The sequence below is a fragment of the Penicillium antarcticum genome (assembly GCF_028974205.1).
Source record: "Penicillium antarcticum strain IBT 31339 chromosome Unknown utg000009l_segment0_segment0, whole genome shotgun sequence".
In the NCBI taxonomy this organism is placed as follows: Eukaryota; Fungi; Ascomycota; class Eurotiomycetes; order Eurotiales; family Aspergillaceae; genus Penicillium; species Penicillium antarcticum.
The window spans coordinates 6771597-6785079 of NW_026695307.1; the positions used below are offsets into that span (position 1 = coordinate 6771597).

Consider the following 13483-nt stretch of genomic DNA (forward strand, 5'->3'; position numbering starts at 1 on the left):
CTTACCATAACCATGTATTCTCTCTAGCCGGTTACCCCAAAACCATATCTGTATATGTATATACTACAAAATGCCAAACCAGATTCTAAATATCCAACAAAACCAAGTAGGAGACAACATCAACATACTATCAAACCAAAACCAAACTCAACTCAATTATGCAGAAGCATCTTTCTTCTCAGCACCGGGATAGAATTCAATCTTTCCATCCCCCTTGACAATACCAGTCCGATCATACAGCGAGCGAGCACGCACATAAGGGTCAATAACCCAGTACTGCTTTCGAAGCTTCTCAACCAACTCATTACGCTTCTCCTCGGCAGACGAGACTGCAGCAGTCTCCTTCTTGAAGCTGGCACGGATCCACTCGATGGTGACATCTTGGATCTCCTTGGCCAGCTGTTGACGTTCGGCTTGGAGGGTGTCGCGGGTTTCCTTGTCGGCCATCTTGGGGTTCTCATCGCCCGTGATCTCGACGTACTTGTATTCCCAGTCTTCGTCGCCTTCGAGTTCCTTCAACATCTGGCTGGGGTGGATGAATTTTTCGAGATCCGAACGATTCTTCGTGAAGTGGATTTTGGCTGCGACTACTGGGTCGAGCCAGCCCTTGATTACGCTCCAGATGCCTGTGGTCACGTCAGAATTATGTATCGTAGGTGAATAGGGAAAGGGGACGAACTCGAGAAGAGCCAGGGTGCCTTGTGGATGAGGACTGTTCCGAGGGATTCGGGGTAGTTAGCCTCGAAGCACTTGATCATGAACTTGACAGGAGCATAGTCCTAGAAGATGTTAGTACCTTAGCCAAACCAATAAACTAACAGAACAGAACCATACCATGTTAGCAATACCAAAGTCAGTCATATCAAAGACAATGGTAGCAGTCTCAATAGGCGGCGCAAGCAACAAGCGCGCAGTCTCAATGGTATAAACAGTGAATCGCTCCAGACCCTCATTATCCTGATCACCAGCCTTATGCAACCTAACCCTGACAACACAGATAGGCCGACCAGCCCGATCAACCCCATGCAAGAAACTCTTTCCCAGACGCATCTGGGTCAGGAAATCCTCGCCCTTCTTCTTTTCCTTGGGATCAGAACCCTGCGATTGCTTCAGCGCAAGTGCTTCACCGTTGAACATGATATCGTCGTCGACGTGCATCTCCTGCAGGCGCCAGCGCATCGTCGAGATCAGCATCACGAGCGCTTTCTTCGTGTCCCACTTGCGTGCGCGCAGGAATCGGAGGAGCAGGCTGTCTGGGTTGTCGCCTTTCACCATGCTCCAGAAGGCTGTCCGGATTTCTTCTGGTTTCATGTCTTCCAGGGCTTGCTTGTATTCCTTTGACTGGCCGTACTTGTCTTCGCCTTCTGGTGCGGCGATTGGCGAGGCGCTGCTATTATCTTCATCTTTGCTGCCCCAGATTGACCACTTGCCCTTGGATTTCTTCTTGTCAGTCGTTGCGGGGGCGGCGGCTTCGCTGGTCGATTGGCGGCTTGGGGCATCAATGTCGCCGAGGTTTAGACCGAAGACTTTCAGGGCTAGGACCCAGAATTCTTTCAGCTTGATCTCTTGCTCTGGGGTGAGGTTCCCGACTGTTCCGGGGGCTGGTTCGGCGGCCATCGTGAGGGTATCAATTATGCCGAGGACGTTCTGAGATTGTTCTTGTCGAGGGAATCGGGGCGATGGAGCGTCGACTGTCTTTGGGTTGTAGTATCTGTCCTGGAGCCAGGCGCCTCCTCCAACTGCTAGAAGGGTGAATGAAATGGTCCAAAAAGACGAGGCCTTTCTGGGGTCTGGGTACGTGGAGTAGGATCGAAAAGAACGTCGAGGGAAGGGTTTGGCCGAGGAATAAAGACGGCAGAGAGACGAGCCAGCACGCATAAGCAGGGTGGCTGTGTGGTGTAGTGTAGTGTACAAGTGTAGTGCGGAAGAGAAGAAGAATCAAGGAGGCAAATGAAAATGACGATGCGGGGAAGATCTTCGACAGACGAATTACTATACTCTTTTCATACTTCATGCATATTTAAGAGTTGACTTACTATATCAATCAACATACATTGACTACTACATAGTTAACATTGTCGCGTGTGCCCAACCCGTTACTCTGGAGATCAACACTCCCCTCCGCAAATCACTAAAGTCGAGAAACAAATTGCCTCTCTACCGTACACAAACACAACACTCGACTGAAACACAACCTCTAGCTCACCTATACACACAAAAACACATACACAATGGACAGACCACGATCAACCTCGCGCCCTCGCCCCTCCTCACGACCAACAACACCCCTCCGTCCAAGCTCGCGCTCATCATTACGAGAAGCCCACGGCTACGGAAACAGCATCGGCACTGCAGGATACACACAGCCGGCCATAAATGCCCTGGAACCACAATTCGCCGAGCTGGCCGACTCCATGGCCGACCTGGAGGCCAACTTCATGCACCTACAGCTGATGCACGAGAGCCTGACGCGCTTCAGCGAGAGCTTTGCCAGTTTCCTCTACGGATTGAATATGAATGCCTTCTGTGTTGATTTTCCCGAGGTATGATCAAGGACGTGTGAGGAATACTGCGCGACTTGGGTACTGATGCTTTGCATAGGCGCCCATTGGCGATTCTTTCAAGAGGGCTAAACAGCAGGAGCAAGAGAAAGGTACGAGGATAGGAACTGTGCCATGGTGCAGTCTTGCTAATTGATTCTACAGAGGAAGAAGAAGAACCTGCGCGACCGGTTGATGATGGCGAGATGACTTTTATGTGAGTGGGCCGTTGAACTGGACGATTGGCCGATTGGCATAACGTCGGACTCTGGCTGACCATTTTCGCTTTACAGGACTACCGATACGACCTTTGTTGAGAATCCCCCCAGCACTGTATCCTCCAAACCGACCTCCAAGTACAGCGCAGGTGGGCGCGTCGCATCGCGAGGTACTGGTAGTGCCCGTGGAGGCGCGACTAGTCGATACACGTCCCGAGGGACTGCGCGTGGTGCTGCGCGTGGTGCTCGCCCAAGTGCCCTGCCTCGAGGAAGGGGCACTGGGACGAGGTAGAGAGTTGTCGTTATGATGTGATGAGAAGTGCCCATACCAGAGACATCGGAGCGTAGCGCATTTGCATTCGTCCATGTGACAGGCCATGCGCATGATCAGGTGATAGTCTTGCGACGTCGAGATAGACTTTTACGATGGATCGTTTATATCGGACCTGACCTTAGCTCTCATGCTCTGATGCTCCTATGTCCTGTTGCCCTATGCCTTATGCCCCGTCTCTCTGGTGTACCTGTATCTACAGCTTATGATTCCCATAGACATGAACATTATTGAGCTAGTAAGCGCGACAGGTTGTACGACATGAATAGAGGCTCTAAGCGCCGAGTCAAATACATCCATATAAGTTGGTCTAATACACTTAAGTCTGCACGTATAGCTGCTTCTGCCAATCTCCGGCGGTAAATCGGAGGGGCGAAAAACCACCGCCCGCAACCTCCGACAATCAACCAACAGAATCAGAGACATCCATTGTGTCTGAATAGATTGGTCAGTCTATTGTTGAGACTGCTATTCACCCGAGTCAACTGTTCTCCAAGGTTGTGAGTGGACTCTATTCATCCGGCCATTGCCTATTGTCTCTCCTTTCATCCGCCATGAGCCCTTTGGTCTATATTGTATTGATTGCAGCTGACATTCTATAGTTGCAATGCTGGCCCTATTCAGGGGGAGTCCTTGAGGCTAGACGTTGCTTCTGATCCAGTCTATCCCTTGTATCTTGGATCTTTGCATTCAACATCTGGATAGAGGGAGCTTAGTTTGGCATTTGCGTGCCATTGCATATCACTTGTCTGCTACATCTGATCTCATCCCTATTGTCTTATTCTCTCCAGCCTTTCATCTTTTCATACTTTCAATTTTCCCATTCCTTTTCTCTACTTCCCCTTGATTGCCTGATCCATCTCGTCAGTATGGCGACTCTCGATTCTGTGCAAATTCTCTCCGAGGCAGCATTCGGCTGTGGTAAGTACTGATTGTGGTCTTAGTCTTCTTCCATGCTGACTTCGGTAGAACATCTTGCGGCCTTTCTCTCCAAGGACGAGAAGACTGCTGGCCAATTCAAGAATGAGTTTCGCAAGCATGACAGGATGCTGGCTCCGTACTCCAAGACCGAGACGGTTGCCGTTCCAACCACTGGTCTCCGAACGGTCGAGTCTTTAAAGCCAAAGTATCACTGCTTGAGCTGCTCAGAAGTTTGCTTGAGCACGAAACGGAAGGCACATACCGCAGAAACTGGGCATCAATTTTGTATGCTGGCATCGTCCTTCACTGCTGTTCGTTACTGACGCACACCAGACATGGAATCACGCAGCCGCTATCTCTTCTGTGAAAGCTGCAAAGATTTTATTTATGACCATGGTCTGGACAGAATCCGTGGTCCATCAGGAAAGTTTGATATTGGTGGTGGGTTCAGACAATTCCGCAATACCCCAATACACCATGTTTCTCAGGAACTGACGTCTTGTAGAAGGTCGAGCGATTTGGGCCGAGGACTCAGCCTCCGAGGTCTATGTCAAGAACAATGCTTACAAGAACCCATGCATGAAGCGAGGAGCTCGTGGCGTATGGAACATGGGACAGACCTGCTATCAAGCCGTTATTCTTCAAGCTCTCCTCCACGACCCGAGTCTTAATGCTTATTTCCTGGCGGGTGGGCATGACGTTCACACATGCCAGAAGCCATCTTGTCTTGCCTGTGCCACCGCCGAGGTATTCACCGATTTCAACAGCGGCGAGCGAGCCGAGGCCGTATCAGCCGCTACTCTCCTTTACTACGGTTGGGATATGTCCAAGGTATGTGGCATCAGATGATTAATTAGAACAGCCAGCTAACTACTTCACTCTTAGGAAATGGCTGGATACCGCCAGCAAGATGCACACGAATACTTCCAATTCCTAGTCAACGGTCTCCACTCCTGCACACCCGGCCACGCTGAGAGCTACGACAAGCAATGCACCTGTTTCTTCCATCAGATGTTTTACGGCGAGCTACGTAGCAGCGTCATGTGTCACAAATGTGGCCAGACAACTAACACCCACGACCCAATGGCCGATCTCAGTCTTGATGTCCAGCTCCAGAACAAGAAGCGCAAACTGGGTCGCGCGACTACCTCTTCTACTGCTACTTTGATCGGCTGTCTTGAGAGCTTCACTGCAGCTGAGGATCTCCACGCAGATGCACCCTATCACTGCGAGAAATGTGGTAACACTCCCCAGCGCGCTTCGAAGCGTCTCCAAATTCGCAAGTTGCCTGTCATTCTGTGCATGCAACTGAAGGTTTGTGTCATTCCATATAACTCATTTCGTCCCATCGTAACTTACTTCTACAGCGTTATGAACACACCTCAGCCTCATCGGAGAAAGTGGATGGCCACATCGATTTCCCTCTAACAGTCAACATGCTCCCTTACACCGTGAAGAAGGATAACCAGCCGGTTGATATGTCCAAATACATTTACGAACTCTCGACCGTCATCGTTCACCAAGGAACAATGGATACAGGTCATTACTTTGCCTACACTCGTCTTGGAGGTGATAAGGTTTGTACACCCTCTCCTATCCTCTCATTTGTTTTCTGCATATTCTAATATTCTCTGCTCCAGTGGGTACTGATGGATGACAACAAAGTCACCGTCGCCAGCGTTGCCGATGTCCTCCGCCAGGACGCTTATCTCTTGTTTTATAGCATTCGTTCTGTTCGCTCTGATGTGCGACGATAGGTGGTGCTTTGATATGGGATGGTATGCTAATTGAATCCTGGAAGGAACATCGGGAAAATTACTACAGATCATTATGGAACTATGGGATGGCGTTTTTGCTTTGAGATGCATTCATTGTACAGATTAGAACCCGGGGTTTATTTACTTTCTATGAAATTGATTATGTTGTTACCGCTTGCTTTACTGTCGGGCATTTGTAGTGAAGTCCTGTCGTGTAGTGCCGAAGGCCTTTGACGGTTGTCGACTTTATGTTTGGCCTGGAAGGAATATAAAAGAATTAGTACAGTATAAGGGTCCACCGACAGCTTACAGCCCTACGAAATAGCATGCATGGACACAATGGTCTAGAATGTCCATCCCATGCAAGCCAAATATACAGAGGTCCCAAGACAAGACAGAAACAGAGTACTACTCCATCCCACCCAATCCAGACCCCTCAAATCGCACTCAAACAGAGCCGTTACTCGAGTTATCAGAGAAGGAAGAAAACCCAGAGAAAAATTCCCGTCATTGAAATAGGATAAGGAAAAAACCAGGATTCGGGAATAACATGACATCCTCGTTTTTCACGACTCTTCACAACAACCCCCAAAACCTCCACTCGAGCCAAAGTGAATTTAGAAAGAAGAAAATCCACATCCAAGACATCGTCTCCGACATCTTTTCATTGCATCAAAACATCAAAGAAACATCAAAGACGCCATTTTTGAGCTCGTCTGAAACATTCCTCCACACTGGACGTTTTCCCGTTGTCGACCCGGGCACGTAGATGGATTTCGTGGATGTGAACGGTTCGAGAGGAGGGTGTCGGTGGACATGGGTTTTTTTGGTTCGCTTAGCGGTACTGTTAGGTTTGTTGTTAGTTTGGTTCCTTTTTGTGTATTTCTGTGGTCGTGTCTGAGGGTGGGCGGTGATGTTGTGTCGGGTTCCGTCGTCGAATTTGCATGTCGTTGGTTGTATGGTGTGTATTCAAAGTGGGATTGGAGGTGAAATTGTCGAGCGGAGGGTGAACGAACCTTGTTGAAACCGATGTCTGTGGACTTCTCACGGAAGCACTGACGGCAGATGTTCATCTGTATTCCGATTAGCCACTGGGCTCCAATGCCAAATCATACATTCAAAGTGAATGCCAGGGAAGGTTTCCATACACCGTACTTGCGGATGAGACCGGCGCGGTGGGAGCAGACACGGCTGTTCATCAAACAAGTTAGCAAATCCCATTCCATATCCTTGATCGCTTCCTTTGTTCTCTCTCGGTATCGACTGTTTCCATTCTCGGGGGTTATAGAGGGTGAACGAACCATTCGCGGGAGCCCTTGCCGTACCTATCGGGAACCAGTCAGCTTGATCTTTTTTTTCGAGATTGGGAGCGCCTGTGTGCGCTTGAGGGTTGACTTACTTGCGGGGGCGGCTGTACCAAACGCTCTCGTGAGTCATCTTGAGGTTTTGAAGGCGGGACCTGGGAGTTGACGGGGTTGTTGACGAGACGAGAGTCGGCGGCGCTGGGTGTTGAAGAGTCGAAGGCTTAGATTCAATTTTGCGTTGTGTGCTTCCCGAACGGGGAGGGCACGGGCCACCCGGACTCGCTTATGGGGTTATCATGTAAGCTGGTGCCTCAGGCAGAATTTGTATACTTCGCAGTTTTAGTTTCTTATTTGGACCTCTTGATCTCTTTGATTGTATTATTTGGACTATTCCTGGTTTTGACTGTGAGTCAAGAATGTATGACAGACTGTATGGAGTATGCTCACTCAACTGCTTTAGAGGACCACCCCTTTGAATACAAGGTCGATAATGGTCAATGAGATTAGCATCTGGAAAAGAGCAAAGAGCAGAGCTAGCCCACTGTCCAGTTTAGCTTCATCTTTGTGTCTGGTAACTTCAGTTTGAGACTCGGTCGGACACCATCTCTCATCGTTCATGCGACGCTCGGTCTAGGTTGAAACAACAGGAAGATGGATGATCCGTAGGCATTTAATCTCACTTTTGCAGCCCCTATACGAAGTACGGAGTATATTTGGTAAGTTACATGTATAATAATCAACTTTACGAGTGTCCGGGGTAAACATGCCACTTAAATCAGTAATTAACGTTATGCACAAAATATCATTCATTATAACGCCGAGATGCACCCATGCTGATCAAAACGTTCGATGCATTGGGCACCAATTACCCCTGGCGAACGGCTCGATCAGACCCGAGATGCGGAAGTCGTAGTGCCGGGCTTCCGAAGCTATACTCTTCATGGTGATATTCTTCGAGTCTGTGGGAATGTCGATCGTTTGATGTTAAGAGAATCGGAGATTTGATTCACTATCCGTGTCAAATTTGACATCTCTGACTGATGCTATTCTTTTTACAGTGCCGTGGGTTGTTGATCTTGGGCTTGAATATCGGGTACTCTGGCCTGATACATGGACACTTTAGCACACGCACGTTTGCCATACCGTAAGCTAGCCACTGCACAGTACATGTGCTCACTGCCTCAAAGCCATTGGGACAAACAACATGGATGACAATGCAAGGCATGCAGAGTGGCTTTAGGCCACACCGTATGATCTATAGCATTGACTATCCATAGTGCAAAGCAGGTGTACAGTGCGCGCAAATCGACCAGTCGAGTACGCCGTCGCCAGCCACTCGGGCCTCTATGTACACCTAGGCAATATGAACAAGCGTGAGTCATAGGACAGCTCAAAAACACAAGGTATTCGGAAACTCATCGGACTTAGCGTTCCGTGCTAATTAGTTGCAGATCTAGTGCGTGGCTATATCAGCCTTTCAGGTCTAGAGCCGGATGCCCGCGGATGCCGACCGCCAAGATCCGCGGGTTCGGGCTTGGCCTCGACCTGTGTACGAGACCTCTTCAGAGAAAAGTCGGCTTGGTTGAACTGGTGGAATCTGGAGTGCGTTTACTGTGCACATTGCACAGGCCATGAGGCGCGCTGAGGTTATTGGTGTCTTGTAGTTGGTGATTGGAGCCACATGATGCGATGCAGTGCATCTTCACGAGCTAGTTATCAGCAAGTTGATTGTTAATGATGATCATGCTGTGTAGAGGTAAACTTTAAGCAAGGGCGGATCACATCATCGCGCAGGTTCACGAGGATCCTACTTGGGTAATTTCCTCAAAAAAGTACAAAAATGCCGTGTTCCTGTCTGCCGTTCTCCCGTAAGTCCGTACAACTTCCGAATTTTATATGATATATCCGGACAGACCGGCTACTTCCATAATCCACCAGAATGGGGCCAACTCAAAAGTGCGGCTCGGAGAGCTGAGCGCGAGGGCCGAGACAGGGATGTGAAAGGAGCAGCTGACAGGGGGGGCTGATTTACTCTGGGATTATCTCACTGCTGATTGGAGGGATTGATCCCTACATGTTTGTGCCTTGAACGTCATGGTCACTAGTTTTATAGGACCAAGTAGGCAAGTAGGGCTAGAACTACAGATGCATAAAACTAAGTTAAGAGGATATCCACGTAGATCCACGAAAATCAGCCCATCCAGTGTAGACAGAGGGGAAAACCAGTTCTTCAACGAGCGAGATCAGCGGTGAATCCAGGTCCCAATGGGGCAGAGATCGACTACGTCACAATCCAATGCAATAGAGAAAAGACTGTACATACTTGGCAGGGAGAGCGCAAATTCCAGTCAATGCAGTCATACAATCAGGATGAAGTCAGAGAGAGGCTCCCGAGACTCCCGAGCTAAAACTTTTAGTAAATTATATCGCCAAGACTTCCCAGTCTCCAGCCTGGTGCATTCTTTCATTCTTGCATATTCATTCACAGTGAAGAGGAAGGAAGGAAGGAAGAAAGGGGTAAAGCAAACCATAGGTAAACTGCTTTTGCTACACAGCATCATACTTGTATACTAAGTAATAGAATAAAACGCATACTGTAGAACGGAAATGCCGGAGTCATGGATTCGGCCTTGGGGGGTCCGTGGTGCGTGGCAGAAACGCACCCTGTAATCCCGAAGCATTGGAAATCAGCTTTTTTTATTATTAATTTTTTAAACTATTTACCTGGTTTCTGCATTGCTTTATTAATTCTGTATAAGCCCCGCCTGTAAATCTTGATCCTTATATATTGCATTTCCTCCCGGACCCAGTATACTTCCCTCAGCCCTACAGCTACAGCTTCAGCTTCACCACGTCCACCACCAGCACCACCACTTAACATAGGTGCATGACATCAAGTAGTCCGTCATATTGTGGAGGACTATAAAAATAAGCATAATAGTGGGCCTTGTTACCGGGTTTGGCAGCATCGTTACGTCACGATTCAATAGAGCTTCGACCCTCAGGTTGGAGCTCTACATCTCTGAACTTGCCCTTTTGCATTTCTGCACATAACAGTCACGCGATATCGTTCGCTTCTTCATATACCGTTTCCGCGATGCGGCACATGGCCACTCGAGTCGCCTTGGCGGCAGTCGTCTTCGCTTCACTCGCGACCGCGATTCCTCATGGCGACGATGAATCAATGGACATGGGAATGGACATGGGTGCTAGCACTGCCGTGCCACAGCCTTCCACTACTGCGGCTCATGCTACCCCTGATGGTCCGATGAGCTATTTCGCATATGGGAAGCACTCCAGCTCGATTATTGCGCATATTGCGCTGATGGTTTTGGGCTGGTGCTTTGTTCTTCCTGTTGGTAAGTAGCTTGCGAAACTGGGCCTGCGAAGATGAGACTGATTTCCTGGATTTAGCTGTCATGCTTAGTATTGCGCGTTCTCGCATGGCGCTTCCGTCGCAACTCCTTTTCCTGGTGTTCAACGCTTTCGGTCTCCTGTTCGGCATTATCTATAACGACCAGACGCCCGATCTTTACGAAAACAACGCTCACCACAAGATTGGTTGGGTCATTACATCTGTGATCACAGTCCAGGTCGTTCTGGCTTTGGTCTTTGCATATGCTGGTCGCGGACAGTCAGCTGCGCCGAAGTATGAGCGTGCTGATTTCTTGCCTGCCTCGACTGACGAGCGTGAGCACATGTACCCCAGTGGTGCCGTGCACGAGTACCGCTGGTCTCGCGACAGCGGCCAGGGAACTGACAGCAACTCGCCATCTTGCGAATGGTCTGGGTATGATGATGGCTTTGAGAAGCCCGAAGAGTTGCCTACAAAGTCCTCGGACTCCCGCGGCTGGTTCCAAAAGACCAATGTCGGCCGTTTCCTTGCCGAACATGTGCCTGATATGATCTCCAGCCGCGCTCTTCGTGGCTTGAACCTCGTGTACAACTTTGTCGATCGCATCATTCTTCCCTTTGGCTTTGCCGCTATGGCAACTGGCGCTGTTACCTATGGTGGTATCATGAGAGGCCAGGATGTTTTCAACGGGCTTGCCCACTGGATCAAGGGTGGCATTTTCTTCTGGTATGGCGTTCTCACTCTTGGACGTTATGTCGGCTGCTGGGCAGATCTGGGCTGGGCCTGGAACAAGAAGCCCTCGGCTTCTGTTGTGGGTGCCTGGAAGGCTAAGGTTCCCACTGGCGAGGCGACGGAGTCTTTTGTCATCTTCCTCTATGGAGTCACCAATGTCTTCCTGGAGCATCTGTCCAATGCAGGTGATGAATGGTCACCTACTGATCTCGAGCACGTCTCGATCTCCGTGCTGTTCTTCGGCGGTGGTCTGGTAAGTTCCTTGCAGGTCCCTCTTACATATAGATCAATAGCTAACAACCCTAGCTCGGTATGCTTTTCGAGTCAAACACCATCCGCGATTGGCTCAACAGCACTGTCCTGCAGACCCCCCAGGGTTCATCAGACGAAGCTTGGCAACCACCAAAGACCCAGCGTGTCTCCCTGAACCCAATGCCAGCCCTCATCATTATGCTACTGGGCATGATGATGGGCTCACACCATCAAGACAGCATGACCTCGACAATGGTGCACAAGCAATGGGGCAACATGCTAATGGGCTTCGCCATAGCCCGCGGCATGACCTACGTCCTAATCTACCTCAAGCCACCAACCTCATACCTCCCAGCTCGACCCCCAACCGAAATTATCGCATCCTTCTGTCTGATCTCGGGAGGCCTCATTTTCATGATGAGCGTAAGTAACCCCCTCTGCCTTCATGTTACACACAGTGATCCTAACGAATTTCCAGACTCGCAATGTCATCGAAGCAATGGAGTACTACAAGATAGACGCAATGTTCACCTTCACCATTGGCCTGGGCTTCAGCGCCTTCATTATGGCCTACGAAATCCTCTGCATCGCCCTGAAGGCTTGGGTTGTGAAGCGTGCCCAGCGCCCACAGCCTACCTTCCGCTTCCCGTGAATAATCTGCGCTGGTTTTCCTTTGATACCCCCTGTTCCACTGAGGTGTTTTTTTTTTGTTCTTTTGTTCGGGGTATATGGAGTCTGTGTGTGATTCGACATACTTTTCTCCTGTCCTGTTTGCTCACGGGCATGATATTCGATGTGATATGTTTGATGGCCTAATGTGGTAATAAGGGGCGAGTTTCCACGATATATGTGGTACAGATGTCAGAAATAATGCAATGCCATGTCTATGAATCTCATCTCTGTATATCAGGGTCAGATGTAAGCTGACCCGCTCTAGCGTGTGAACCAAGTCATGTTGAACTTAGTAGAAAGCAGAATATATAAGAGAGCAGGAGACAATCTCATAACCCGTCTTTCACATTCCATTCCAACTCCATAATACAAACATGCCATCCGTCAGACAAAGTCTTGATAATATCCAGCAGCGCATCAGGAATGGGCCTAGCAACAGCAACCGTCCTCCTCGCCCGCGGCGCACACCTAGGAATATGCGATGAAAAAGACGACGGACTCACAACCTTCGCCAACACCCTCAACGAAGAACAACAACGCAGAGTAATCACCCAAACAGTCAACATCACAAACCGACCATCCGTATCATCATTCATAAAGTATAGAAATGACTTCTTCGGCCGAATCGACGGTAGTGCCAACGTCGCCGGAACAGCAGGCCACAAATTAGGCCATGGAGAAATCTGGAAAATTGATTAGAAAGAGTATGGCTTCATCATGGACGTCAACGTGAAGGGTCTTTTCAATTTTCTTGGTGAGGTGTTTAAACCTAGTCCCCTGCAGGAACCTGCTAGTATGTACTCTAAACGGGGATTTGCGAAGGGATCTGTTTATAGTGCTAGTAAGCATGCTGTTATTGGGATGGTTACGGGTGCTGCTATTAAGGTTGGGAGACGGGGGATTCGTGTGAACAGTGTTATGCTGTAAGTTTGAGCCGATATGGATTTGGGATGTTTTGAATTGGTGCTAATCTGGTTTGATTTGTTTAACAGTGTTCCCATCGATACTTCTATGCTTCGTGGCACTGCTCCAGTTGTACCATTCGGTCGACTTGGAATTGCAGCCGAAGTTGCGAATGTCGTTGCGATCCTATTGAGAGAGGAAGTCAGATATTTTACAGGTGCGACTTGGAACTCTCTGGGAGAATGTATATCCTTAGGAGACTTTTGGTGGCAACAAGCACGTCTCCGTGGCGCAATTGGTTAGCGCGTCTGACTGTTAATCAGGAGGTTGGAAGTTCGAGCCTTCCCGGGGACGTTCATTTTTTGCTTTTGTTGCATCTTTTCCTTAAAACATAGATTGTTTTTGTTTCGTCATGATGTTCGATACGAGGGTTTTCGGGCTTTGTTCTTGCACAGATCAATTGTATACCCCGACGTCAAAATTCGACTGAATTTCTAA

At 49.0% G+C, this 13483-nt stretch overlaps 7 protein-coding genes across 7 annotated transcripts; 5 read left to right on the forward strand and 2 right to left on the reverse strand.

Annotated features, from left to right (window-relative positions):
• Positions 1-156: 156 nt before the first annotated feature.
• N7508_010906 (CRAL-TRIO domain-containing protein) lies at positions 157-1878 on the reverse strand (the record flags this gene model as incomplete). Its single annotated transcript, XM_058468966.1, has 3 exons — positions 157-626; positions 680-779; positions 835-1878. 3 exons carry the CDS (start codon positions 1876-1878, stop codon positions 157-159), a joined length of 1614 nt encoding a protein of 537 aa, XP_058316812.1.
• A 353-nt stretch (positions 1879-2231) lies between these two features.
• N7508_010907 (DASH complex subunit DAM1) lies at positions 2232-3050 on the forward strand (the record flags this gene model as incomplete). Its single annotated transcript, XM_058468967.1, has 4 exons — positions 2232-2543; positions 2602-2653; positions 2706-2757; positions 2834-3050. 4 exons carry the CDS (start codon positions 2232-2234, stop codon positions 3048-3050), a joined length of 633 nt encoding a protein of 210 aa, XP_058316813.1.
• Positions 3051-3958: 908 nt separating this feature from the next.
• N7508_010908 (uncharacterized protein) lies at positions 3959-5767 on the forward strand (the record flags this gene model as incomplete). Its single annotated transcript, XM_058468968.1, has 7 exons — positions 3959-4010; positions 4059-4295; positions 4344-4451; positions 4516-4841; positions 4896-5324; positions 5378-5587; positions 5651-5767. 7 exons carry the CDS (start codon positions 3959-3961, stop codon positions 5765-5767), a joined length of 1479 nt encoding a protein of 492 aa, XP_058316814.1.
• An 835-nt stretch (positions 5768-6602) lies between these two features.
• Positions 6603-7204, reverse strand: N7508_010909 (40S ribosomal protein uS14; the record flags this gene model as incomplete). Its single annotated transcript, XM_058468969.1, has 5 exons — positions 6603-6611; positions 6784-6840; positions 6883-6958; positions 7069-7092; positions 7167-7204. The coding sequence occupies 5 exons, from the start codon at positions 7202-7204 to the stop codon at positions 6603-6605; spliced, it is 204 nt and encodes a 67-aa protein (XP_058316815.1).
• A 2964-nt stretch (positions 7205-10168) lies between these two features.
• Positions 10169-12062, forward strand: N7508_010910 (Ytp1 family protein; the record flags this gene model as incomplete). The annotated part of the gene is made up of 4 exons (XM_058468970.1): positions 10169-10430; positions 10486-11411; positions 11465-11833; positions 11889-12062. 4 exons carry the CDS (start codon positions 10169-10171, stop codon positions 12060-12062), a joined length of 1731 nt encoding a protein of 576 aa, XP_058316816.1.
• A 443-nt stretch (positions 12063-12505) lies between these two features.
• On the forward strand, positions 12506-12781 carry N7508_010911 (uncharacterized protein; the record flags this gene model as incomplete). The annotated part of the gene is made up of 1 exon (XM_058468971.1): positions 12506-12781. One exon carries the CDS (start codon positions 12506-12508, stop codon positions 12779-12781), a length of 276 nt encoding a protein of 91 aa, XP_058316817.1.
• Positions 12782-12799: 18 nt separating this feature from the next.
• On the forward strand, positions 12800-13241 carry N7508_010912 (uncharacterized protein; the record flags this gene model as incomplete). The annotated part of the gene is given in 3 exon segments (XM_058468972.1): positions 12800-13005; positions 13075-13186; positions 13203-13241. The coding sequence occupies 3 exon segments, from the start codon at positions 12800-12802 to the stop codon at positions 13239-13241; spliced, it is 357 nt and encodes a 118-aa protein (XP_058316818.1).
• Positions 13242-13483: the final 242 nt, after the last annotated feature.